The sequence below is a fragment of the Musca vetustissima genome, unplaced genomic scaffold (assembly GCF_032173495.1).
Source record: "Musca vetustissima isolate MV318-11 ecotype Yass unplaced genomic scaffold, APGP_CSIRO_Mvet_v1 utg23053, whole genome shotgun sequence".
NCBI classification, from domain to species: Eukaryota; Metazoa; Arthropoda; class Insecta; order Diptera; family Muscidae; genus Musca; species Musca vetustissima.
The window spans coordinates 120576-142114 of NW_026878053.1; the positions used below are offsets into that span (position 1 = coordinate 120576).

The window sequence follows — 21539 nt, forward strand, 5'->3', positions numbered from 1 at the left end:
AAAAGAAAAAAAAATACAACAAGAAAAATAAACAATTTGAACAAAAATAAATAAATAAATCTGTTGCTATTGTTTACCGAATGACATAGAGGATGGATAGCCAAGCAGTCTGTCTGGCTGGCTATCAGTCAACCAAGCAAGCCACCATAGTTACATACATATACATAAAAAATCATATTATTTATTTATTATAAGCAAATGACTAGAGGGCAATATTAACAAATTAATAAAAACAGATAATACTCAATTAAATTAATAATTGTGAAATTTTCCACATTGGAAACGGAATAAGCCATTGCAGAAACCATACCAATTTCTACAACACAAAATTATTTTATTCAGAAATAAAATAATTTTAATTATTTTCCATTACAAATATCGGTTCTTCGAGTGTCATCTGTACTTCATAATTTTTTATATAAGTACCCAAGTCATGTACATTTATTTGTAATACTGTCATCAAGTTTAATATCAAAGAAAACCAATCTTTCGGTGCCCCTACCATAACCTTCCTGAATTTGGAAAAAAATTAAAACACAATGACCAAAGCAACCTATCTTTCATTCGTATCACAGATTTTTGATTTTGGCAAATTCACAATTACACGAAAATGCAAGCAATTGGCCATATGTCATTTGGTGGTTTTTACTTACCCCCCGGGCAGAGACCATCGGTGGTACTTAATATGTATCTGATTTGGTCTGATGACATGAATGACTTTGAAATATGGGTTACCATACCATCATCTAAGTAAATGAATGGGGGCACAGATGCAATTATGGCAGTCATGCAGATAGGCACACTAATTTCTACTGCGACGTTGTTTTTTCAAGGAAGTAAACTTGGGGTTTATTTGAACTCTGAATGGGAAAAATGTAGACTTCATGGACGTGCTAAAGGGAGTCTTCTGTAGAAGAGCTAAAAATAAGTTTAAGAGAGTCTTTACATACGAACTGATTGTAGAGGGGTCTATATATACGAGCTGAAGTTTGGGAGTCTTCAAAGTATGAATCAAGAGAGATTAAGGCCAGTTAGACAAACCGAAGGCCAGGAGTTTTTTAGGCGAGTTGATGAGCACAGGTTCTTAATACAATCTTCATAAATGAAATGAAGGCTTAGGTCAGAACGTCAGGGACTATTCACTGGGCACGGTGGAGAGACTTTCATTCGCTAGTGAAAGTTCATATGTTATATTCGAGCAGCGGCGATATCGCACCGAAAATCAGAAGGCCAGACATTCTTGATAGAAAGGTTGGAGGCAAGAGAGTCTCAATCGACTAGCTGAAAACAATGATTCTTTACAGTCGAATTCTCAGAGTCCTCATGTTAAAATTTAGAAATTATTTATTGTAGAGGCAAATTTATAAAGTCGAGCAAGTATAAGAAATTTCGATTTAATGATTATTTACAGATAAATTGATGGTCCTTATTGGTAAGTTAAATTTTAAAGATTATTTATAGAGAAATTGAAGGATCCCTCATAGGCGGAGAAGGTGTATATTTTAAAGTGGGGCAGATAGAAGAAATTATACAGGCCAGTAAGACTTCTTAGAGTTGCGTTCAGAGAGTTTTTTTTAGAAAAGTTGAAGTTCAGGATCTTTTGAAAACGAGTTGAAGACCAGGAATCTTTTCTATAATCAAGGAGGTGAGGGCTAGGGTAAAATGAGTCTTGATTCGGATGAGCTGCAGGCCCGGGCCATTGATAGTCTTATTATTGTAGACTAGATGCTGGCCTGGGTCATTGACCCCTTTTGTAGAGGAGAGGGCAGTCGTGTCCGAGCTTCTGACTTAATCTAAGCTTGGTAATGATAATAGGTTGTGCAAAATTTGGTTCAAATCGGACATTTCATTCGCCTAATATTGGATTTATAAATATTGAAAATGTAGACCCTTGTGTGGGAGGTCGCAGAAGGAGAGGACCAATGGGTCCCATCTTCAAATTTGATCTATTATTGTTATGATAATAGGTTGTGCAAAGTTTGGTTCTAATCGGACATTCCATTCGCCTAATATATTCATAAATGTATTGATAAATATAATTTTTTTACCATTTGTGGGAGAGGTACAGGTAATAGGTTGTGCAAATTTTGGCTCAACTCGGCTCCAATAGTACGTTCCCATGAACGGGCGGAGGTACCAGAAGGAGCCGATAATCATCTTCGGTATTAAAATCTACGCCCTTGGTAGTTTCAAAAAAGGTCCTTGACAAATTTACGCCTTTGGTAGTTTCAAAAAAAAAAAAAGATCCTTGAAAAATCTACGCCTTTGGTAGTCTCTAAAAAAAGATCCTTTAAAAATCTACGCCTTTGGTAGTCTCTAAAAAAAGATCCTTTAAAAATCTACGCCTTTGGTAGTCTCTAAAAAAAGATCCTTTAAAAATCTACGCCTTTGGTTGTCTCTAAAAACAGATACTTTAAAAATCTACGCCTTTGGTAGTCTCTAAAAAAAGATCCTTTAAAAATCTAAAAAAAGATCCTTTAAAAATCTACGCCTTTGGTGGATTTTTAAAGAATATTTTTTTTTAAGTGCCATACAAGGCGTGATTTTTTTAAAGAATATTTTTTTTCAAGTGTCTTGTGTGCACTGGATTTTTAAAGATTTTTGTCAAGGCTCATAAAGGCGTGGATTTTGTAAATAACATTTTTTGAAGGCTCATAAAGGCGTGGTGTTTTTAAATAACATGTTTTTGAAGGCTCATAAATACGTGAATTTTGTAAGAACATTTTTTTGAAGGCTTCTAAAGGTGTGGATTTTTTAAAGAACATTTTTTGAGATCCTTTAAAAATCTACGTTTTTGGTAGTCTCTAAAAAAAGATCCTTTAAAAATCTACGTTTTTGGTAGTCTCTAAAAAAAGATCCTTTAAAAATCTACGCCTTTGGTAGTCTCTAAAAAAAGATCCTTGAAAAATCTACGCCTTTGGTAGTCTCTAGAAAATTTTAATAAAAAATCTACGCCTTTGGTAGTCTTTAGAAAATATTATTAAAATAATCGACGCTTTTGGTTGTCTCTAAAAAAATATCCTCCAAAAAAATCTACGCCTTTGGTAGTCTCTAAAAAGTATTCTTTAAAAATCTACGCCTTTGGTAGACTCTAAAAAATATGCTTTATTAACTCTTCGTCTTTGGTAGTAGTCTCTTTGGTTGTCTCCAAAAATATTATTTAAAAAAATCGAATCCTGCGATAGATCCTCGAAAAAATATTGCTAAAAAAGTCAACGCCTTTGGCATGCACTTTAAAAAAGAAAATTCTTTAAAACATTCTCGCTTGTGGTAGTCTCTAAAAATATTCTTTAAAGAATCCACGTCTGATAGGGTCATATAAAATATTCTTTAAAATATCGACACATAGAGTCTTAGAAAAATATTCTTAGAAACTGTATGCCTTTGCTAGACTCTTGAAAAAGTATCCTCCAAGCCTTATATGTCACTTGAAAAAATATTCTTAAAAACATACACGCCGTACATATCCACGTCTTTGTCAGAACCTCAAAACCTCTTCATTAAAAATCCACTCCTTTGTTAGAACCTTAAAAAAATATTAATTAAAAATCTACTTTTGAACGTTTAAAAAATATCTTTTAATGTTCTTGAAGAAATGTTATAAGAAGGCATTTGAAAAATATTCTTAAAAATCTCCGCTTTTGATGGAACCTTGAAAAAATATTTGTTAAAAAGACACGCCTTGTGTGATCATTGAAAAAACCATGCCTATTGATGAACCTTAACAAAATACTGTTTAAAAAATCCACGCCTGTTAGTGACCCTTAAAAAATATTCTTAATAAAATCTACGTTCTTTTATGGAAATTCAAAATATACATTAAAAATCCTTTAAAGGTATTATAACAATAACTTTCAGAGCAGAAATTTTAAAAAAAAAAAATTTCTCACCATGCTTAGCATGGCAAACCAAATATAAAATCCAATTTCGTTTTGTAATTGAAATATCAAAAATTTCCATAATCCCGGAATAGAAAATGTTCCCCAAATAAATGGTCTTATTATCATCATCAGCATTCACACAGTAATTATCTCCACGGATAAAAGTGTGACAAATAAGTTCCCTGTAGCTGAGAAAAACTAAATTTCCTACATTTTATGCATGCATAATCATGGATAATTTCCCACATCATCCAGCTGTTGTTTGGTAATTGCAAACATAATAATTTTCCCCCCAAAAGTGGAAAATAAAAATCGGCTGGAAATCACCTTAAGCCATAGCCATGCCGAGTACTAATTGTAGAAAATTAACTTTAATTGTCATTGGGTTACTAATGTAACCCACAATAAAAACGATTTGCAGCAAAAACAACAACAACAAAAACAAGAAAATCCCGAGAAAATAAAAACAACAACAACGATTGCAACTGCAAACTAAGACAGCAGTCACAATACAAAAATGCGGAATTGATTTCATAATATTTGCATTCAAAATTTGAAAGAAAACACCGAAAAAAAAACAAAAAATACAGAAAAAACTGCAGAAAAACTAGCGCCAAATCCATTTTTTACCCCCTATGTTTGTTTTTGTTGATTTTTTCAGTTTTTTCTTCGATTTTTCTTTCATGTCGTCTTTATTTCATGTACATTTCATTTCTTTGGCCCACTGAAACTGAAACAGGTGTATGTATGTGTGTGTGTATGATATGTATGTTACTGTTTTTTGTGTGACTGCAAAAAAACTGTTTTTCTGTTTTCTTTTTTAGGATTTTTTTTTCCAAGTTTTCAAGCTGATGGAAATGTGTTAAGTAGAGAAACATGAAAATCGAAAAAGCCTCACAGATTATAAGCCAAGAAAAAGCTTTGAAATTGTTTCCTTAATTTTAACACAAGACCCCTGCTGCAGCTTAAGTCTGGGATAATTTGTAGATGTTGTCATCGCCACAGAGGTTACATACTTAGAATAATTTTTGGAATGTTGCAATATATTTAAACATCTAGAAAATACCCCAAAACAAACGTTCACTGGTCGATAGGACTTTCATAAGCTCGGCTTAGCTGTTCGTAAGTATCCCTTCCCTATCCATATAAAAAAATCATTCTTCCTTGTTCCAATATAGGGTAGGGATTTATTAAGAAATATTTATTAAGTCCAAATATTTATAGGGTCCAATATAAGGCTTGTATTTTTCCAAAAGCCATCAGAGGAGTATGGGTTTTAAAGCAATAGTTTTTCAACAGTCACCAGAGATGTGGATTTTTTAAAGGAATTGTTTCAAGGTCCTTATAAGGTGTGGATTATTTTAAAGAATTTTTTTCAAGGCGTGGATTTTTAAAGATTTGTTTTTCAAGGCGAGGATTTATAAAGAATTTTTTTTCAAAGGGTGGATTTTTAAAGAGTTTTTTTTCAAGGCTTGTAGTTTTAAATATTTGTTTGTGTTGTTTTTTAAAGATTATTTTTTGAAGGCCCATAAAGGCGTGGATTTTTTTAAGAACATTTTTTGAAGGCTCATAAAGGCGTGGATTTTTTAAATAAAAAATTTTATTAAGGCGAGAATTTTTCAAAGAAAATTTTGTTGAGGGCTTGGATTTTTTAAAGAAAAATTTTGTGAAGGCTTGGATTTTTTTAAACATTTTTTGAAAAAAAAAAATTTTTTTTTAAAGGCGTGGATTTTTTTAAGAACATTTTTTGAAGGCCCATAAAGGCGTGGATTTTTTAAGAACATTTTTTGAAGGCGTAAATTTTTTAAAGAAAAAAATTTTATTAACGCGAGGATTTTTCAAAGAAAATTTTGTTGAGGGCTTGGATTTTTTAAAGAAAATTTTTTTGAAGGTTTAGATTTTTAAAGAAAATTTTGGATTTTAAAAAAAATTTTTTTTGAATCTTTTTAAGAAATTTTCTTTAAAGGCTTGGATTTCTTAAAAAAAAAATTTGAAGGCTTGGGTTTTTTAAAGAAAAAAAATTTGAAGGCTTGGATTTTTTGAAGGCTTTGGTTTTTAAAAGAAACATCTTTTGAAGGCTTGGATTTTTTAAAGAAAATTTTTTTGAAGGCATGGATTTTTTAAAGAAAACTTTTTTGAAGGCTTAGATTTTTTTAAAGAAAATTTTGGATTTTTTAAAAAAACATTTTAAATTTTTTAAGAAAATTTTTTTAAAGGCTTGGATTTCTTAAAAAAATTTTTTGAAGGCTTGGATTTTTTTAAAGATTTTTTTTAAAGAAATTTTTTTTGAAGGCTTTGATTTTTTAAAGAATTTTTCTTTGAAGACTTGGATTTTTTAAAGAAAATGTTTTGAATGCTTTGATTTTTTAAAGAGAACTTTTTTGAAGACTTGGATTTTTTAAAGAAAAATGTTTTGAATGCTTGGAATTTTTAAAGAAATTAAAAAAAATTTTTTTTGAAGGCTTTGATTTTTTTAAAGAAATCTTTTTTGAAGGCTTGGATTTTTTAAAGAAAACTTTTTTGAAGGCTTGGATTTTTTAAAGAAAAATTTTTTGAAGGCTTGGATTTTTTAAAGAAAATGTTTTGAAGGCTTTGATTTTTTAAAGTAATTTTTTTAAGAAAATTTTTTTGAAGGCTTGGATTTCTTAAAAAAATTTTTTGAAGGCTTAGGTTTTTTAAGGAAAAAATTTTGAAGGCTTGAATTTTTTAAAGAAAATTTTTGAAGGCTTGGATTTTTTAAAGAAAAAATGTTTTGTTTTGAAGGCTTTGATTTTTTAAAGTAATTTTTTTAAGAAAATTTTTTTGAAGTCTTGGATTTCTTAATTTTTTTTGAAGGCTGGGATTTTTTAAAAAAATACTTTTGGAAGGCTTGGATTTTTTAAAGAAAACTTTTTCTTGGATTTTTTAAAGAACATTTTTTTGAAGGCTTGGATTGTTTAAAGCAGTTTTTTTGAAATCTTGGATTTTTTAAAAAGAAAAATTTTGAAGGCTTGGATTATGAAGGCTTGGGTTTTTTTTAAAGAAAAAATTTTGAAGGCTTTGATTTTTTAAAGAAGTCTTTTTTGAAGGCTTGGATTTTTTAAAACAATTTTTTTTGAAGGCTTTGATTTTTTAAAGAAAAAATTTTTGAAGGCTTGGATTTTTTAAAGAAAATGTTTTGTAGGCTTTGATTTTTTAAAGTAATTTTTTTAAGAAAATTTTTTAAAAACTTGGATTTTTTAATTTTTTTTTTTTTTTTTTGAAGGCTTGGATTTTTTAAAGAAAATTTTTTGAAGGCTTGGTTTTCTTAAAATTTTTTTGAAGGCTTGGATTTTTTAAAGAACTTTTTTTGAAGGCCTGGATTTCTTAAAATTTTTTTAAGGCTTGAATTTTTTAAAGAACATTTTTTTGAAAGCTTGGATTTTTTAAAGAAAAATTTTTTTGAAGGCTTGGATTTCTTAAAGAAAATTGAATGCTTGGATTTTTGAAAGAATACTTTTTTTAGTTCTTGGATTTTTTAAAGAACACTTTTTTGGAGGCTTGGATTGGAGTGGATTTTTTAAAGAAATCGTTGAGTTTTAATAAAAAAAATGTTTTTTCAAGGTTTATGAAGGGCGCCAGGCTATGTGACAAAGCCTATTTTTTAAAGTCTATTTTTAGGGTTCATGACAATTTAAAACAAATATTTCCGGGTCTTTATAAAATAATGTTTTATGTATATTTTTTTCAACTTCCATAAACCTGAAGTTTTTTTAGAAATTTTGTTTTTAGATTTATTTTGTGTTAATTAATTTAACACATTTCTCTTAAATTTTTACTAACATTTATTATAACCTATTTTTCTATTTCTTCTCTATATAATTTACAGCCCCTTGGGTGGTATGAATGTGTATTTCGCTGTTCTACAAACACCATTGGTTTATTATGGCCCCACCGAACACCACAAATATTCGATGAGTTAATAGATCAACAGCCATGGCTACAGATGCGGTCGTTTTCCGAAGAGTTCATTGACCAGTTTATTATTACAACAACAAAAAACATAGAAAAAACTTCAATGAAATAAATGAGTTTATGGCTTTGTAATGCAGCAGCAGCTCCACCACCAGCAAAAGAAACAACAAAAGAACACATTCATTGATGTTTATGGCGAAAAAAGGTAGAATTTCTATTGGGAAGTGCGGTGCAGTGCTGGCTGCCTGGCCCAGCAATGGTGAGGGTTAAGTTGAACTTAACACGCGATTTCATTCTCACAGGTAAGCCAACAGCGTACAAGTGTAGTTTTTGTTGTATATAACTGTTGATTTGTTGTTGTTATTGAAGTTTTTGTTAGTTATTTTTCCACCTATAACATAAACATTTTCATTATTTTTCATTTCTAAAGAAAAAGAAGAAAAAAAAATTAAAAACAACAGTCATGGAATAATAAAGTTTTTTTTTACCAATGCTACCAAGAGAAATAAAAATTATAAAGGCAACAACCCCACAAGTTCGTAAATGTTTATAACATAATTAGTTACGATTTTATATAGATCTTGAGCTCGAAAAGAATTATCTGTAATAAAAAATATTGTCATTATTTTTCATGTTGGAGGTCAATATACCAACATCGAAAACTTCCGAAACTTCGAAAGGGGGTTCACTACACTCGAAACATGTTTACAACACCAGCCAACTCAATCAAAATCAGTTGACAATCTTATAGCTCTTCTTGGTTAATAATTTTTAACAACAATTTTTGATCGCAATCTTTTTTTTTTTTGTAATTGCTCTTGCTTTTCGTTGGCGTTGCTGTTGATGTTGTTCTTTACAACATAAAAAGACATTGTACTAATTTTGATTGTCTCAAATTTGTTACGTTCCAATTAATTTTCTGTTTGTTGTGGTTTGTGGTATTCTCTCACCCCCCTTACCGCGATCACCACCATAACCAACCTCTTCATAAATATTCGTTTTCTTTTTCAATGACAATAAATCCAGACAGACGCGCATAGAACTAGAAGCAAAAGTCACGAATAGTAATAATGCTAATAATAACAAAACTCTCACTTTAACGCAGCGAATTTTCTATTTCAAAAACTGAAAATGATTATAGAAACTATGGGGAGTAGCAGATAGTCAGAAGAACTGAAAGAAAAATAATTTTTCTTTCTATAGAAAAAAATGAAAAGAAAATTGTAAATTTTCTAATTTGATAGGTAATTATTTTTCCAGTACGTTCTTGTGAGTCTTTTCTTTACATTTCGGTTCATGAGAGTACACTGAGAGAATTTATTTGGTATTGGGGAAATTATTTTTGGTATTAGTAACGTTTATATATAGAGGTGTCAGGTGAATTAAACTGAGCAAACATAAAAAAAATATTTTTTTATGTGGGTATATTCCTGAACTCATAATAAGAAACACCCCATTGCAGATAACATTTTAAAGTCTTTAAAAGGGGCTCTTTCTCACATATTTTAGAAGTAGCAGATATCTTTCATGCATTCGTTCTATAAATTCAAGGACTTTTCCAAACGAAATATATAACCCCTTTAAATACTAACCTTATATATTAGGTTGGGTAAAAAGAAATCCATTAGGTCGAAAATGTCGATGAAAACGGAGAAATTATCGAAGTTGGCCGGCATATTAGTAACATCGCCCAGGAGCTAAAAGTTTACCATAAAACAGTTTTAAACCATTTACACAAAGCTAGAAGCCCGATGTCTGGGTGGATCGAATTTCCATCTGCGAAGCATTGGCCAAACGGAATGAGATAGACCCATTTATTATACGGATGGTGACTGAAGATGAGAAATGGATCGCATGCGATAACTCTGTGCGAAAATGATCGTGGTCAAAGAGCGAAGAAGTACCTCAAACGGTGGCCAATCCAGGACTAACAGCCAGGAAGGTTCTGCTAAGCATTTGGTGGGACTGAATGGGGATTATTTATTATGAGTTGCTTCTATATGGTCAAACGCTAAATTCGGATCACTACTGTCAACAAATTCTGATTACTACTGAAACGGCCAGAATAGGCTAACAGGAGATGTGTCGCGTTCCTCCAGGACAGCGCTAGACCACACACATCTACAGTTACTCGCCAGAAACTTCGGGAGCTTGGTTGGGAAGTTTTAATGCATCCGCCATAAAGTCGGAACTTGGCACCAAGCGATTATCATCTTTTTCTTGCATTGCAACATTTCTTTAATGATAAAATATTGGAATCTATGGAGGATAGTGAAAATCGACTAATAGAGTTGTTTGCAAATAGAGAGCAGGCCACAAAACGGTGCATATTTGGCCCACATCGAACATTCCGAAACATGTTAAATAAAGTCCTATAGTTCATATAAAAATAATAGATTTCAGCAACATAATATATTGGTTGTTAAGACTCCCCCAAAATATGATGATCTTCTAATGGTCTTACATTCTATAGAGATTTGATTTTCTTCATATAACTTTGAAGGGGTCTGCAATAGATTGAAATCCGTGTATAGATCTTATGAAAAAAAAAAATTGGTTGGTCTTCTATAAAGAATCGATCTACAAAGATCGATTGAATCCCTGTTATATGTCCATGTTTTATGAGAAAAAAATTTCCGTAGATATAGGTTTCTTTAGATTTAGAAGATATCTTTTATCGATAAAAAATAGTTTATACCATTATTCAAAATACCAGAAATGGGACGATACCAAAACGTGAAACGGTATATCCCATCTGCAATACCATGCATATGATATGCCGGAATTTACATTGAATTATATACCGATGTTAAGGGGTCTTCGGCGAAAATTTCGAGGTGTTACAAACAGAATGAACAATTTTATAAACACTTCACCTCATGTTGGGGAGTATTAAAATATTTCGAAGATATTGAAAAATATAACTTTTATATACCTTACTCGGGCGCCTTATAGGAATTAGACCCTTTACGAGTAATCTGTAAATAAATATCCTATACAGAAATCCTACAAAAATAGAAGTTCACTACCTCTTTGAAATGAAAGGTCCAATATGGGTGCCTCCTATATTAGAATACCTTTATCTCTAATAGATGAAAGGGGATTGGATGTTTATATGGGTTCTAATAAATATAACAAACATCTGTGGGTATCCTAATAATAGGTTATGCAAAGTTTGGTTAAAATCGGATAGTCCCTTCGTATTAATTTTAATTTTTAGGAGCATTTTTAATTAATTTTAAGGTACCAGATGCAGTGGCCCGATATTCCTTATTTTCGAACATTAACTATGTTTGTAAGAAATATTACGATGTGCAAAGCTTGGATGAAATCGATTACTCCCTTCCAAAGTTATCATGCGCACCAGCCGGCCAAACGGACGGACATGTGAAAATCGATTCTAAACTGTCTCTAAAGAGACATGGGGTCTTAAACCAAATTTTTTCGATGAAACACTTTTTTACCGTATCAAAGTGTGTATAGCCTCATAAGCCATAAGGCTGAGGGTATAAAGAATCTCTATTCTGACAATAAAGTATCCAATAGACAAATTGAAACGAATTCATATTAGGGAGACTCCATAAAGCTGAAGTCAAGAGTCTTCTAAAGAAGTTAACGCCTGGATGTTTTTATAAAGATGAGCTGATTACCGCGGTTCAAGAGAATTTTTTTTTATAGATGAATCTGAAATTCTTGTTACAAGTTAAAGACCATAACAGAAGAGAAAAATTTTTTAGACGAACTGAAGGCCACGGCTTAAAGACATTTTTCTATAGATGAGCTGAAGGCCAGGGTTAAGAAAGTTTTTCTACAAACGAAATGCTTGTTTCATTCTTTCGATAGAGAAGCTGAAGGCCATAGAGGTGAGACACCTGAGGGTGTCTTTCTATGAACAAACAGTAGGCCAAGAGAGAAGGGTGTCTTTCAGTGAATGACCTGTTTACCACGCCGCAAATAGGGATTCCCATAGAAAAGCTGAAACCCAACGCGAAATAGAGTCTTCTTGTAGTTGAGATGAATCCCAGATAATAATTCCTCAAATATTTCACAATTCGAATGTTATGAAGGAAACGTACGTGCTGAAATCAAGGGTTGAACCGAGTCTTTTTGTAGAGCTGCTGAAATATGCAATCTTTCTATACACGAGGTGAATGTAATGGCAGTATGGAGTCTTGCAATTCGAATTGAACAAAGAATAATTTCGATAGATAATATGAATGTCAGAGCAGACTAGTGCCTTTCGATGGCGAGATGGAAACAATGAAAGAAGGAAGACTTTTTATGAGCGAACTTTAGGCCAGGTCGAAACTAATTATTTATCCGACCTTGCCAGAATTATTATTTTTCTAAAGGTCAGAAAATAATTCCATAGATATTTCACTAGATGAACATTATGGAGGTAAACAATATACCGGCTAATGTCTAAGGTAGAAGTGAATCTTCCATAGACTAGCTAAATTCTAAGAAAATATAGCGTTTTTCTATAGTTGTGCTTAAGAAGGAATTTTTCTGTGTGCAATCTGAAGAATAGCGGTAAAAAACCTTTCCATCGACGAGCCATGATGGAGTTCACGACTAGGAACTCTTTCTATAGATGAGCTAAAGGCCAGTGCCCAAGGGAGTCTTTGTATGAATGAGCTAAAAATCAGACAATTATTCCATATATCGCTCATTTGCTGTAAGACAGGCATAAATCAAAAAAAGCGATGGGATAGAGGAACTTCTACAGCTTCACAATTAGAGTGTGTAAGAGATATGCATAAGCAATTTTTACACAACATGAAGTCTATTATAGCGAACTCGAAAATCACTTTTTTGAGTTATTCCTCTCTTTCAGCAAATGAGCGGCGATATGTTCTACGAGATCAATGCTATGATGGCAATAGACAAGATAAAGTCCGGAAGGGAGTCTTCTACCAACTTTTTCAAATTTGATAAGGAGAAATTCTTTAAGAAAACATAAGTATTTTAAGATAATGTTTCGTTGATATTCATTGAAAATTATTTCTGTTAAATTTTGACTGATTCCGATTGCAAAAAATTTGTAAACCTTACCATTTATCGAACTGACTCTCATTTCTGTACGATAACAATGAGGTTAGTCGGCTAATTGAGGTTAGTCAGCTAATTGTGGTTTATTCTGCCTAAATGAACTTTCAAAATAATTCATTTCGAAAATTAATAACAATGATTATGTTGTTAATGGATTTGAATGGGCACAGCGGCGGAAGTTCTCATTAATGAAGTTATCTTAATGGTGTAGGCTAGGTGATAAAAAATTACTCTCAATCAGGAGTGCAATGGCCAATTTCATTTACATATTAATTAATGTATTTATTATTAATTTATATGAATAATCACATGGGATCCGAAATTTGCTAAGGCCGCTAAACTCCAGATCTTCATATGAGATAAGAAGTTTATTCATTCATGTCGGGGTTTCAATGGATCAGACACCACCTCACAAGGTTGTTGATATAGGTATAAGGTACTAACTTATACCTATTGGCACCATATGACGGTGCAGTCTAATATTCGGCTTTAAAGGGTTTTTAGAGCTGTATGAAATTTAAAAAGCACATACAATTCAGAGAAATGCATAAAATCTTTATTTAAATTGATCGTACGATTCATAATATTTAAGGTTTTAAGAATATTCCATGCAAATGTTAACCCCGACTACGCCTCAATTTATTCATCCGCTTATACCAATTTTGGCATGATTTTTTTCATAACTCCAGCCGTTAGCGCAACATGTGTTGTTAAAAAAATCACCCTTTATAAAAGCCCCAGCCAAATTTGTTAACTAAATTTTCAGTCGAGATTTTAGTGTCCGAGGAATCTCCTTACAAAATATTTTGTTTTTATAGGTCCACGTATTGATATAGCCCACTATAGCTTTCGATTTTATGTATTTTGAGTTGTATTATTTTTGTAATTTGTTCTTATTGTAGACGGTATAAAACCTCACTCTGGCCACACATAATGACATGTTCACTTCTTGGTGTTAAATTCATATTTTAAATACCAACATATTTACTTTTGCTTGAAAAATCCCCAAGGCCTTCAACAAACCTGAGAATTTTCTAATGACAATGAAGTTATTTCCTCTTAGCTATTTTGAAAATTATTTAACACTACTGCTGTTTGGCACTCGGGTTTCCTTTACTAATTTGAAAGTGATTGTTAAAGTAAACTAACATTTTTTTCTTCAAAAACTTTACATATCAACAGTTGAGGAGTGAGCTGTGTATGTATGTATGTTTTTGTAATAGACAATCTCCCATATTATATCATAATGACTGCATTTAGGTTTTTAGGTAAACACACTACAACTCTAAGCAATGAATGAGCAATGAACGTACTATGTACATAGATGTATAAGAAATATGTACCGTAAAAGTTGTTAATTAGATGCATAAACATGTAGTTTGGAATACACTACACTACATACACATTACGGCGTCGAGTACATCTGTTAACCCTTTTGACTCCGGATTATTTTCGTTTATTTGTTTGTTTGTTGTTTTCGCTAGGTAATAGAAAGAGTTTTGAGTTGAAGATTGTTATCATCACAAAACATAAAGCAGATAAACCAAACTTATTCACAGAAAACAGCATCTAATAGGAATATATAGGTGGGAAGGTATCAAAGGTAATAATATATGCACTGAACTTCTAATATACTGAAACATATTCAATTCAGTACAATGTCTGAATTATGGTGGGAAAATATTTTGGATGTAGCCCTCATGTTTTGATGTAGCCCTCATGTATCACTTAACATTCATTTCGGATGTTTGGAGGCAGAACATTTTGGTATTGAAATTTTAAATTAATTTCCAACCAAAGTTGTTGTGATTTGTCATTTAGGCTAATTGGTTTAAATATTTATAAAAAATTGGCAGAATGGGTTGATGGTTAGATATGACCACCTTTTGAATGTTCAGCCCCCATTTTCAGTATCTAGAAGAGGTATGAAAAAATCCACGATTTCTTGAAGGTTTTTAAGACCACGAATTCTTTATTTTTCTTAAAAAACAAGTAAAATACTGTCAGTCGGTGTTGCCGGCAGATATATTCTCCTAGGCTATGATTTGCGGAGGTCTTCGGAATTACACATATTATATTATTAGCTTTATATAAGAAATATGTTCTTATCAAAGAGGTTTCGGATTTAATGCTGATAAAATTTTATAAAATATTGACCATTTGTAAGGGAGGTAGCGGAAGGACTATTGGGTCCCATCTTCGGAATTGATATAGGTTTGGTAAAGACAATAGGTTGTGCAAGGTTTGGTTGTATTATGACATTCCATTCGCCTGATATTGCATTTATAAATATTGAAAATTTTTACCATTCGTGGGGGAGGTACCAGAAGGAGCGGACCAATGGGTCCCATCATTAAACTTGATTTATTCTTGGTAAAGATAACAGGTTGTGCAAAGTTTGGTTCAAATCGGACATTCCATTCGCCTGATATTGGATTTATAATATTGAAAATTTTGACCATGGGTAGTGCAAAGTTTGGTTCACGTCGGACTTTCCATTCGCCTGATATTGGATTTACAAATATTGAAAATTTTTACGATTTGTGGGGGAGATACTAGAAGGAGTGGACCAATGGGTCCGATCTTCCTACTTGATCTAGATTTGGTAGACATAATAGTCTGTACAAATTTTCATTAAAATCGGATAGTCCGTTTGCATGTTATTACAAAATAATTTTTATCTCAATTTTGACCATTTTGTGGAGGAGATACAACAAAGAGTGGACTAATGGGTCCCATCTTCCAACTTGATCTAGAATTGGCAAAGATAAAAGGTTGTACAAAGTTTTGTTCAAATCGGAGATTCCATTCGCCTGATATTGGATTTATAAATATTTTATATGTTGAGCCTCTCTGGGGGAGGTACCAGAAGGAGTGGACCAATGGGTACCATCTTGATCTAGGGTTGGTAAAGATAATAGGTTGTACAAAGTTTCATTAAAATCGGATAGTCCGTTTGTATGTTATTATAAAATTAAATTTTTGCCCAATTTTTACCGTTTTTTGGGAGATGTACCAGAAGGAGTGGACCGATGTTCCCCAACTTCCAATTTGAACTATGTTTGGAAAAAAATATTAAGATGTGCAAAGTTTGGATGAAATCGATTATACCCTTCGAGAGTTATCGTACACAACAGCCAGTCAGACAGACGGGCAACGCACGGACGGATGGACATGGCTAAATGGGGTCTAAAACCAATATTTCGATTAGGCACATTTACACCGTATCAAATTGTATATATCCTCTTTTTTTAAATCTCTTGAAAAAATATAAATTTTTTTATTTTTGCATGTATGATGGGTTCTGTCCAATGAAGACCCTTATTGTTTTTGGTAATGATATGTTAAACCTTATGGGATGAAATGGACCAAAAACTTTATTTTTGTTTGATTATCTGATCCCTCCAGAGACCGCAATTATGGCCCGAACATCGCGAATTGTTACATGGTGAAGAGGATTGAGCTAAGGAATAAGCATGCATGTATTGATAAAGATCGGTCAGTATATAGCGGGTCAAATGAACCCTGACTTTTGTGTGAAAAATGACAAAATTTGTATTCTATAGCGTATATATTTATCCCTGAAGCACATAGACCCTAGACGTTGATAGTATATCCAAGAGGAGTGGTTGGTCTTTAAATTTATTATAATAATTAATTATAGTGTAGTTTACTCGGATGTGGGAGTTACACATGGTGATGATCAGAGAATAATATTGGATGCTCCGCTTACGGGTTAACATTTTGAAAAGTTGGATTATTTTTAATATTTTTTTCAGAAAATATTTGTTTTATTAAAGTACTATTTAAAAAATCCCTTGAAAAAAATAATTGAAAAATATTACAATTTTTGAAAATATTAATTTGTTAATAGTATTTTTTTATAACAAATATTTTTAGATTCAGTGATTTTAGATGTTTAATAAAAATGTAGATCTTAAAAAATATCATCTCAAAATATAAATTTTTAAAACATGTTTTTCAAGACATTGTGGATTTAAAAAAATGATTTTTTTAAGAAAAAATAAATACTTCAAGAAATCGTGTTAAAGTTAATTAATTAATAAATATGGCAGAGGGTATAAAAAATTTGGTTCGGGGTGAACTGAAATATTTTTCAAGCCGAGTTTTTATTTAAAATTTCTTTAATTAAAAAAATCGCAATTACTTTTTTTTAAATTCAGATCTTCCTTTAAAAAGGATACAAAAAATCCACGATTTTTTAAGACATTAATTTGTATATTTTTTTTCTTAAATAATTTTTTTTTTACATTCACGATGTCCTAAAAATAGGTTTTAAAACTTTTTTAAATTCTACATTAAAAAATATATATTTGTTATTAAAAACATTTTAAAAATCTTTTGAAAAATATTTTAAAAAAAAATTTTTTATCACCATAAAAAATATTTTCATAAAAATCCACGATCAGTTCATTTATTTTGAAATTAATGATATTGTTTTTTCAATACAAGATTTCTAGATTTTTTTTTAAATTACCATTTCTTCAACAATATTTTCATCATTAAAATTTTTTTTTTAATAAATATTTCGTTTTATAAATCCAACATTTATAACATTTAATAAAAAATGTTTAAAAATATTTTAAATTATTTTTTATATATATTTCCGATGTGTTATTTTGTTATATTATTGAATATTCAACAATTTCTTTAAAAAAAGTTTTTTCAAAATCTCCATTTTGAAGTCCACATTTTCATAATTTTCCACTGAGTTTTTTTTTCTTATATATAACAAAAATTATTGAAAATAATATTATAAAGACACCTAAGATTTTTGATAGTTTATTAATATCTGCAAAAAATGTTCATTCTTCACTAGTTGTTGTTTTGAAATTTGTTTAAAACATAATTTTTAATTTCTACTGAATTTTCTTTGAAAAATTATTTACTAAAAAATTATTGCTTAGAAATTCTGCAATATCATCGTTCTTGAAAATATTTTTTTATCTATCAAACCTTTATTGCTATCTGAAAAAAATAATACAAAAAACAAGCAATTTTACCCCATGAAAAAACATATTTCCACGCTTTGTTAAAACTTATATTTTTTTAGAAACAGTCACTTGAAGAAATAATTTATATAATAGTCCACGCTTTGTTTTAAAACAATTGACAAAAAAATAAACTTTCTTTACAAATTATGGAAGAGAATTTTCACAAACAATTATTTTTCACAATAATTGTCATAATTTTAAATTTAAACACAATTATTATTTAGTACACAAAGAAGTAATATACAGTCAACAGCCATGTCACACAAACTGTTTGTATTTTTTTTTTGTGGTAATTTTTGTTATAATTTAAAAACTGCTAATTATTTTTTCACTTTCTTCGAACTTATAGTTATTCAATTTTTTTATTCACTTCAACCTTTAATTTAATTCTTTTCAATATATGCTTTATTTTTTTGTAATTTCCCATCTCTTACCGTTATCAATGATGCATCCTCCAGTACATCCGATTTAAGGTTACGACCGCCACCGGCCAAATTGCCATTACTCGACAGCAGGACACTATTCAAAAGATTCTTAAAACTCAGCGATGTGTATGAGCTGAAGGGCGAAAGTATGGTAAAAGCCATTGAACTTCCGACTAGCTGTAACACAAGTAACGCGTACAAGATAATGGCAATTGGCCAGAGGCCACTACGGCCAGCAACACCACGAACACTGCGACGACGACCACCATCACCACAACCAAATAGCCGATATATAATTTCACTTTTTTTCAATGATTTTCCAGAGTAACGTTGGCGGTCATGATTATTATTGATGATGGTGGTAGTAGTTGATACTGCTGTTGTTGTTGTAGTATTGTTGAGGTTTTTCATCATCATTGTTGTTGTTTGCTTCTTCTTTTTTTGTTTTTCCACCTCTTTCCTTTCTTTGTGATTTTTTATCTTCCTTTCTTCAATTTGAACAAAAAATAAACTTTTCTTTTAACGGCAAAAGAAAAGAAAAACTTTTTTTTCGAAAACACAACACAATATTATCTATGACAGTGTAACAGATATATCTTCTCGTTACGATATTCGAAAATACAACAAAAACAACTTTTATTTTGGCAAATTATGCCTTTGGGTCAAATACAAAAAAAAAAAATCACTGGGGGAAAACTTTATCTTCAATCAATGAAAAATTTATAATTTAAATTTTCTTTTCGGTTTTTCACAATTCAAAATTTAGTAACGGTCATTGAGGGGTAATATTTTTTTTAGATTTTCTTTTCACCATATAGTTATTGCTTTTTTGTTTTCATACGATTTTTCATAAACAATTTTTCAATTTTCTTTTTCCTTGTGTTTTTCTCGCTTTCATCCACAACGCTTTTCAAACGTTTGTTTCAGACACTTTTCTTGGGGTTTCTTTGAATCGCTTCGAATAAACTTTGTGCACCGTTTCGACTGCTCCTCTTGAGCTCTCAGCGTTGACTGTTGTTTGTTGCGGTCCGGGTTTAAGCCAAGCTTTGGTTTTATTTACACCTGTTTGTTTTGTTATTGTAGACTTTGTGGTTTTTGCTTTTTTGTTTTTTCTTTTTTGTCAAACAAACCGCATAGCTTGCTTGGCCAACTGACTAGCTAGACACTGCTGATCCAAGCCAAAAAAAAGATCTTCACAACATGTTGTACGGGCGCTTCGTTGCATGAAATAAATCCATACCCGAGCAAAAGGTTTGATTCGAACTCCAACATGAATAATGTTGTAATGCTGGTCGTCGTATTTTTTGGTTATTCTGATGATCTGAATTACCGCACTATCGTCGTCGTTGTCGATCGTGTGGTATTGGTGCTGCTGCTGCCTGATGTTTGTTTGGTTCGGTTGTATTGTTTGTTGATATGATTTCCGGTTTTCCGAACTTCTTAATATGGAGTAACACACTGCATTGTATTCAAGCGGACACTGACCTTGACCTCATTTCTTCGAATACTGGCCAAAACAAAGCGGCTAATGGAATTTTTATTGCTGAAGAATATACGAACACATGGACAGGATATTTCAGATAATGGGTGGCGTATGTATGTATATACGTACAATAGATTACTATTTTGGAGGGTATTTTTTTATTTGACCCAGAATTATGTGACCTTTGCTAATAGCCATCTTAAACTGCAAATTTTATTTGAGGAAAGTATAAAAGAGTTATCTTCGGTTTGGACAACGTGTTTGTATAATCCCTATTTTTATACCTTGAGCATTATGGCTAATTATCTTATATACACCATGCTACGGTAAAATGAGCTTGGTTCAAATATTGGTTTTAGACCCCATGTTTCTTTGGCCCCAATTCGTTTCAGACAACTTGGAGTCGATTTACAAAAAGTTCGGCCGTTTGCCAGACTGGTGCTCATGATAACTCTCAAAGGGAGCAACCGTTTTCATACCAACTGTGCACATGTTAATATTCCTTCCACCCTTAAATCAAGTTCGAAGATCGTGAATATCGGTTCACTACTTCCTGTACTTCTCCTAAAAAATGATCAACATTTTCCAGAAAATTTATTCTATAATAAATCGTAATATATTTACCTTACCTAGATTATGTCCGATAATTAGACCGCTCCTTCTGGTATTTCCCCCACAAAATCATCAGAATGTGGATAATTTTATTTACACAACTTAATATTTTAACCACCACTGTATAATGTTCAAAGATGGGACTTATCGGATGGGACCTGTGTCAAAATTGTTTATACCTTCAACCTTATGGCTAATAAGGGCATATACACTTTCATACGGTGAAAATGTGCCTGATAGAAATATTGGTTTCAGAAAATTTGGAGTCGATTTACACATATCCGTCCGTCCGTTGTCCGGCTGTCTGGTGCGCACGATAACTCTCGATGGAAATAATCGGTTTCACCCAAACTTTGCACATCTTAATATTTCTTCCACACTTAGTTTACGTTCGAAGATGGGGAATATCGGTCCACTCCTTCTGGTACTTCCCACGCAAAATGGTATCCTATTTAAACCAAATTTTGTACAACATATTATCTTTACGAAGCGTAGAATACACATTGGTCCACCCTTTCATGTACCTCCCACACAAAAGGGTCAAAATTTTCAATGTTTATAAATTCAATATCAGTGAATGGAATGTCCGATTTGAACCCAACTTTCCACAACCTATTTTATTTAAGAAGCCTAAATCAAGTCCGAAGTTGGGAAGGCAGATCTTCTCTTCTGGTACTTCCTCCAAAAAGGGTCAATATGATATAATCTTGTAAGTTTTATTTCAATAACCTAATTGATCGACATTAATTCTGAAACATCATTGATAAAAACATATACCTTATATAAAAAGATTTATAAGACCTGTGTGTAACTCCGAAAAAACAATATCGGTCCAAATTTAGGTATAACCCCATATAACGGTACTCCCAATTTTCAGTCAATTTGGGATTTTCTACCCGTGTTTTCAACCGAATCCGCTGTATTTTGGCATTTTAGATTTCTATTTGATTAACAAATCTCCCTAACAGAAATTATTAATATTCGCCCTCTTTAGGAAGTAGTCTCCATATAATTTTTTTTTATATTAAAATAGTTAACTGATTTATCTCGCGTATTGGGTTTGTACCCATATATATATTCTGTACTCCAAATTAAAAGTTTATACCCCACAATGTACGAAATTCATACTACCTTCCGA

At 31.6% G+C, this 21539-nt stretch overlaps 1 protein-coding gene across 1 annotated transcript in view; it reads right to left on the reverse strand.

Annotated features, from left to right (window-relative positions):
* LOC133322827 (lipase 3) overlaps positions 1-18554 on the reverse strand; it is a 76610-nt gene extending 58056 nt beyond the window's left edge. Inside the window, exon 1 of the mRNA XM_061531781.1 lies at positions 18316-18554. Coding sequence (XP_061387765.1) covers positions 18316-18468 — 153 coding nt within the window. The 5' untranslated portion in view covers positions 18469-18554. The remainder of the gene's footprint in view (positions 1-18315) is intronic.
* Positions 18555-21539: the final 2985 nt, after the last annotated feature.